General features: G+C 44.8%; 1 protein-coding gene across 2 annotated transcripts in view; it reads left to right on the top strand.

Moving 5' to 3' along the window:
* The window catches only part of LOC123509850 (uncharacterized protein DDB_G0271670-like), a 37851-nt gene that overhangs the window by 29944 nt on the left and 407 nt on the right, over positions 1-7500 (top strand). For both annotated transcript variants that reach the window (XM_045264429.1, XM_045264428.1), the window contains exons 2-4: positions 1-734; positions 2456-2552; positions 7340-7500. The exon at positions 1-734 is cut by the window's left edge and continues 768 nt beyond it; the exon at positions 7340-7500 is cut by the window's right edge and continues 407 nt beyond it. In XM_045264429.1, coding sequence (XP_045120364.1) covers positions 1-734; positions 2456-2552; positions 7340-7500 — 992 coding nt within the window. The remainder of the gene's footprint in view (positions 735-2455; positions 2553-7339) is intronic.

Here is a 7500-nt window from a genome sequence, read left to right as displayed (position 1 = left end):
CAGAATCGTCCGACTCTTACTCGTCTCTAAAAGCTTCCTCTTCAATCTCATCTCCTTCTTACTCTTCTTCTCCTCCTCCACCTCCTTCATCTACCTCCTCAGACTCCTCCCAAAGAAGAAAGTTCATGCCTCTCTTCCCCTCGCGGTCCTTCCCTATCAAAGCCCCAACGCCCCTCACCACAACCACCACAGATGAGTCCACCACCACCACCTCCTCCCCTGACACTACCGAAGCTGCATCTGGTCGAAAATTTCTACGACGCTTCCCTTCTCGTCTTTCTCTCCAGCCAAAGACCTCTCCTACCACCCCCACCACCACCACCACCACCACCACCACCACCACCACCACCACCACCGCTACCACCACCACCTCCACTACCACCAGTCCAACCACCACTACCACCACCTCCTCGGAAGTCACCACATCACCCCCGTCGTCTGGTGAAGTGGAGAGCAACACCACAGTTACCAGAACTACTCCTAAGAACTCCTTGGAACGCGCCACTAACCCTCCTATCTCAAGAACTAGGGAAACTACCACCACCACCACTACTACTGAAGCCCCAGCCAGTGACTCCAACAGCACCAATTCCTCCCTGTCTGAATCCCCCATGCCAGCGTCCCGAGAACACGCTTCCCGTACCGCCACCTTCATCCCCGCCAGCAGATTCCTGAATTTGCCCAAATCGCCTGCAGAGGATCCGGAGCAGATAGAAGAGGACGATGATGACGAGGTGAGCTTCCAGTTGTATTTTAAAAGGAGTGGTGAGCATTAGGGATTTATAAAGAAGGATTGTTGTTATTCTCGTTCTTCTTCCATTCATGATTTTCCGGTTAGAGTGAGCTTTCTGGTAATTTCTGAATGAGTGGTATAGTTTTTCAAGTTAACCTTTGCTCTTTTAATAACAGTGAACTTTGGAAATTTTTTGAAGAAGGAATGCTGTTGTTCCGGTCATAATCTTTCAGGAATATTGACCCTTGGGAGTTTTTGGAAAAGCCATCTAGTTATTCCAGCCACTCTGAAGAAGTGTTAGTGTTTTTCAAAGACAGGAATGGGCTGTTTAGTACTGACGGAAGTGAGGATTGATAGCTTGATTGGATGGTGGTAACAGGCGCCACGCCAAGGTCATATGGCGCCTGGTGATGAATTGGGTAAGGGAGTCAGGGAGGCAAGCGTGCAAGAAATGAGGAAGAGGACGAAATCATGGTGGCATAAGAAAATTAGAGAAGGATGAAAGACGTGAGTAAGGGAACAAGGAAGGAAGTTAAGAAGGGACAAGGACATGAGAGAAAGAAGGGAAGTGATAGGGGAGAAGAAGGATTAAGAGGCACTGTAAGATTAGAGAGGCAGAGTCTAATAAAGGTATACTGTACGAAGGGATGAAGGAACGTGAACCTAACCTCACCTTTACTCGTCTTTGTTGCACGCAGGAATAGGAAGAAACGTTATAAGGAGCTGAGAAATAAAAAAATAAAAAAACAGAGAAACTAATTGATATTTTCTATGTAAGAGGGGCACTGGCCAAGACTGATAGAACATATACATGAAAGGTCCACAGAGGCGATGGTCCGTAAAGAATGGGGAGCTTTAAAAGAAGAGTAGACAAATTCATGGATGAGAATGATAGGTGGAATTAGGTAGCTTTGTTCATACAGGGACTGCCACGTGTAGGTTTGACGACCTCTTGCAGCTTCCGTCGTTTTCTTATGTTCTTAGCTCCTTCAGTACCATGAAACGTTTCTATATTCATTCTGCTTACAATTTGGTTATTTTATACAGCTTCAGAAATTCATGTGGGCGATTAAAATAGTGAAGACTTTGGCCATTAATCTTCTGACCTCTATACACTTTTTCTGATGCAAATAAAATGGTCTAATCGTACGCAAATCTCAAGGTAGAAATGTGTCCCAGTACTGAAGGGGTTTATTAAGAAAAGCCAAAAGGTTTAATCAAGATAAGATAAAGAAGGAATAGAGGGACGATATTTATCCTAACCTAATCTTACTTTTCCTCATTCCTGCTGCAGGAGAAGACACAAAAGGAAATAAGAGACACTGAAAGGCTACAGAAGCAGAGATTAATATACTGAAAGAAGGGATGAAGGGACGATACTTAACCTAACCTAATCTCACTTCACTTTTCTTCATCTCTGCCGCAGGAGAAAATATAAAAAGGAATTAAAAGACACTGAAAGGCTACAGAAGTAGAGATTAATATACTGAAGGAGGAGATGAAGGGACTATACTAAAGCTAACTTAACCTAATCTAAGCTCACCTCACCCCTCCTCATCTCTGCTGCAGGAGAGGATAAAGAGAAAAGGGAAGTAAGAGACACTGAACGGTTAGAGAAGCATTGACATACTTAAAGAGGGGATGAAGGGACGCTACTTAACCTAACCTAACCTTACCTAACGTAACTTAATCTAACCTCGCCTCTCCTCGTCTCTGCTGCAGGAGGACAACTTGATTGGGCAGAGTCCATGTCCCCGCGGCAACCGAGGACTCGTCTGTAGGAGGAAGCTTGTTCGCAACGCCCGTACCTGCACCTCAGGTAACCCCGCCCACCACACCCACGCACGCCCACTCGATAAGCATGCCCTTGACCTTGCCTAGTTCTACCTATTCTTTTTCTTTATTTTGTTCTCTTTCTTTCACTTTCTGTTTGTCTGACTGATGGGTCTCTCTCTCTCTCTCTCTCTCTCTCTCTCTCTCTCTCTCTCTCTCTCTCTCTCTCTCTCTCTCTCTCTCTCTCTCTCTCTCTCTCTCTCTCTCTCTCTCTCTCTCTCTCTCTCTCTCTCTCTCGACACACACACACACACACACACACACACACACACACACACACACGCACACACACTCCTCATTTACCTACACCTACAAAGACACACAAGCAGCCATAAACGCCCAAGCACTGCCCACACACACACACACACACACACACACACACACACACACACACACACACACGTACAACCACGCCTCTCTTTCGGACACGCACACAGACACATATACGTCATACTTATTCCCACTTCCACCACCACCACCACAAATAGTCATAAACATAAGCTGTCAAGGATTTATATCACCACCACCACCACCACCACCGCCGCCGCTGCCGCCGCCACCAAACTTCTGTTTGTGTCATTCACTTCACATATTTTTTTTTATTATCATTTTAGTGATTGCAATGTAAGGAGTAGTGAAATGAAGTGTTTCTGCAAGGTCTACAATACTACTACTACTACTACTACTACTACTACTACTACTACTACTACTACATCATATTTTTTCTCCTCTCTTTCTCTTTCCTTCTCCCTATTCTACCTCCATTATTTCTCTTTCTTCCTATTCCTCTCTATATATTTCTCCTTCTATCCTCCTTCCTTCTCTCTGCTCTCTACCCTTCCTTTTCATCACCATTCTTATCTCCCCCTCCATTCTTCAGCCTCATACCAGATCTCCCTCCCCCAGACTTCATTCCCCCAGCACTCCCTCAGACATTAGCAAAAACACTACCATTAATAATTTCTCAAAGTTTGCTCTTCCACGGGTCACGATTAACTGCGGGGCGAGTCAGGGGAAGTGTTCTTGGCTAAATACGTAGTAAGCTGAGAGACGGAATTGGGTGAGAGTAATAATAAGTGGTTCAGGCAATTCAGTTAGTGTTGGTTCATCTCGTTCTGTTTCCCTCCGTTCATATTTGGTGGTTATTTTTACTGAGATCGAGGTGAGTTTCTTAATTGGTTTGGGAATTAGTAACTCATTTGATGGGTACGTAAATAGGTTTGATTTGTTTTTTAGTCAGTTGGTAAGATAGATAGGAAAGTAGATATTCATTCATTCATTCATTCATGTATTTATTTACTTATCTATTTGTTCATTCATTTCATTTACCATGCTCATTATTTATTCATACATTCATATATTTCTTTACTTCCTTTATTATTCATTCATTCATTCAGTTATGAATATCGTGAAGCCAGAACAGATTAACATGATAATGATAGTAACAGTAAAAGAGAAGATTAAAAGGGAATAATAAAGATTAGATACACAATAGATTGATAAGTAAGATAAATGAAAATAAAGGAATAAATGGCGGTAAAAATCAAAGAAACAGCAGCAGCAGATTTGTTGGCCCCTACGACACACACACACACACACACACACACACTCTCTCTCTCTCTCTCTCTCTCTCTCTCTCTCTCTCTCTCTCTCTCTCTCTAGAATATCATAATCAACACTTAAGTTCATGATTTTTCTTGACCATCTCTCTTATTTTTATTTTTTCTCCCTCCCCCTCTCGCTCTCTCATTCTTGCTTAATCGGGAAACTGAATGTACCGCAATAGACACACACACACACACTCTCTCTCTCTCTCTCTCTCTCTCTCTCTCTCTCTCTCTCTCTCTCTCTCTCTCTCTCTGTTCAGATGGCTTCTTGAAAATAATATGTTACTTGTTTTCCTTCCTAGAGAGAGAGAGAGAGAGAGAGAGAGAGAGAGAGATGTGTATTCCAGTCTTCATCATAACAAGGCTATCATCTCCCTCTCTCTCTCTCTCTCTCTCTCTCTCTCTCTCTCTCTCTCTCTCTCTCTCTCTCTCTCTCAGGACAACCCAAAAACAATCAAGGTCGCCATCTTGGTCACGTGACTCCAACTTGAAGGAGGAAAACAAAATCTCCTCCTCCTCCTCCTCCTCCTCCTCCTCCTCCTCCTCCTCCTCCTCCTCTAGTTGGGCAACCTCTCCAGAAATATTTTTTCCCTCCACTTTTTGTACCCCACCCAACCCCTAAATGGAGGAAGGAGGGAGGTGATGGAGGGAAGGGAGAAAAAAAGTAAGATGTATTTTCCTCTCAATTACTGCGCAGAAATTCGTTGTTAATTTTGGAAAAGAAACAGTAACGAAAATGAAATCCTGATTGTGATACAGTTACGCTATTTTGAAACGTGTGTGTGTGTGTGTGTGTGTGTGTGTGTGTGTGTGTGTGTGTGTGTGTGTGTGTGTGTGTTTGGATATTTGGCGCAGTTATTTCAGAGAGAGAGAGAGAGAGAGAGAGAGAGAGAAGAGGTTTGGGGGTTGGGGGTTTGGGGGAGTTCCATCGTCTTAAAGTTCATACATTGGTGATATCAGACAAACTTGAATTTTATCAGATTTCAGATTCATGTTACTTGAAATCGGAGTCACTTTAAAGGGTCTTGTTAAGTATTTCACGTTATTTTGTTCATTTATTTCGTCTAATCATTTATTTTAGTACGTGCCATTCGGGTTAAGTCAAAGTTCATCCCATTTAGGATTATGTGATTGTTGGATTCCTTTTTCTGCTTGAATTCTACTGGTTTTGAAATTGAAGTCCATCCAAAAATATTCCTTTCTTTTTTTTTCTTGATTTGTCTTCTTGTCACACTTTCTTCTTTAAAATCTTGTAAAATTGATTGAAATAGAGGAGATATTGTTCTTCTGTCTTCTTTCTTGATTTATTTTCTCGTTACTTTTTCTTCTTTAAAATCATCTTGTAAATTTTGGCGAAATATGGATGCAAAATTCATCGCTATTTACGTAGTTAGAAAATTGGCTGATATCTAGTTAGAAAGTTAGAAAAAATAGAGTAGTTATGAATGATGCAAAAAAAATGGTGAAAACTTGTATCCAAAAATTAATCAAAAATGGTACAAATGACATGCAAAATTGAGCGACATTAGAAAATTGGTCGGAAAGAAAACATTGAGGTCCAAAATTGCACATAATCCGGTTGAAATTCCCCGCCTCGGAATGTCACGAGGAACAAAGTGGTGTGGGTGACCTTGGCGTGGCGGCGACCTTCTTAAGTCCACCTCGTGCGTTGGTCATCTGCAGAAAAAAAAAAAAAGAGAGAAAGAGATAGAGACGGGAGGGAAAAAAATCAAACCGCATTCAAATCGGGAGAGAAGAATGAGATAAAATGAATAAAGAATGCAAATGGAAATAAGGGAAATGAGGGGTAACGTGTGTGTGTGTGTGTGTGTGTGTGTGTGTGTGTGTGTGTGTGTGTGTGTGTGTGTGTGCGTGCGTGAGTGACGGAAGGTGAGAGTTGAATACAAGGTAACAACACACACAGGGACACGGCGAGGGACCAGCTAATTAAGTGAGTACACACACCTGCCTATGAGGGAGTGGCGCGGGTGGCTTCCTCCTGTGGGTGACGCTGACAGGGACGAAAATTAGGGGTGGGGATGCACATGGGGTGTGGGAGTGGGGGGAAGGGGAGGGAAAAAGTAAGAGTGAGAGTGTGAGATTTTAAGTTTAAAGTGGACAGGATTGACAAGTGCCAGAGAGAGGAGAGCGAGGGGGCGGAGGTAAGTAGCCATATAGGGCGGGACCAGAACATGTGTTGGGGTTTTCGGGCGGTGGTAGAGGGTGGGAGTGGGGTAGGTTGAAGGCGGATATCCCCAACCACTTCAGGTTAATAAGTATAGAGCAAAAAATTGTACTGAGGCTTAAAGTAACTGGTTTTTAGAGTAGTTGTTTTCATTTTCAAGTTTACAGCACGAGTATTCTCCTTTTTTTTCCCATTCTTGTGTATATGTGTGTGTGTGTGTGTGTGTGTGTGTGTGTGTGTGTGTGTGTGTGTGTGTGTGTGTGTGTGTGTGTGTGTGTGTGTGTGTGTGTGGGGTTGTATATAAGGGGAGGGATTTTCATTTCCCCTCCCCTCTTACATAGACAGGTGACTGAGGACAGATGCGAGGGACAGCCAGGTAGATAATGAGAAGAGCAGGTACACGGCACCACTCCCAGGTATCCCACAGGTAGGAGTGCTGCAGGGCGATCGTGTCCCGTCAGAGCACTGCCGCGGCCTTCACCACCAATTATGTATTTCTACTTGGGCGGAGCTGTGTGTGTGTGTGTGTGTGTGTGTGTGTGTGTGTGTGTGTGTGTGTGTGTGTTTCTTATGGCTCATGGAGCGCCACCGCCTGCCAAGCAAAAAGCATTGTGATTGTTTCTTCATACTCACGGCAGGGTAGCAGAGACAGCTGGATAAGGGACGGTTTGTGATGGTGGGGAGGGCGGTGCTGGCTGGGAGTGAGGAGGTGCGTGATGCAGCGCGGCCTCCCCAAGTGTCTGGATGATCGTTGTCATCTGGAGGCTTAATGAATCACTGCTCCTCCCACCCCTCCACCAATTCCCATCCTCGAGTTTCGCGTTGCAAGACCCCCTCTCCCCCTCCCAGCTGCAAAGGTTAGGTGTGGCGGCGCCAAGGTGAGCTGCGCTGCTGTCCAGGCCGGGCAGGGCAGGGCAGGACACCCCCACGTCCAGTGTATGACGTCACAACCTCCCCTTACCCTCTCCCTCTCTCCCTCAGGCATGTGTGGCCGCTGCCGTCGCGGCTGCTCCAACGTGTCACCCTCAGACTGGCCCACCTGTTGCCGCGACCACTTCCTTTGCTGCCGCCAGTTGGCCTCCGCTTGCCAGGACTGCAGCGCTCCGCAGCTGGTTCCCTTCTGCACCGCCGCCTTCAAAAAG

Source organism: Portunus trituberculatus, chromosome 27, assembly GCF_017591435.1.
Source record: "Portunus trituberculatus isolate SZX2019 chromosome 27, ASM1759143v1, whole genome shotgun sequence".
NCBI lineage: Eukaryota > Metazoa > Arthropoda > Malacostraca > Decapoda > Portunidae > Portunus > Portunus trituberculatus.
The sequence above is the reverse complement of the archived record's forward strand: the minus strand, read 5'-3'. Positions and strand labels throughout refer to the sequence as shown.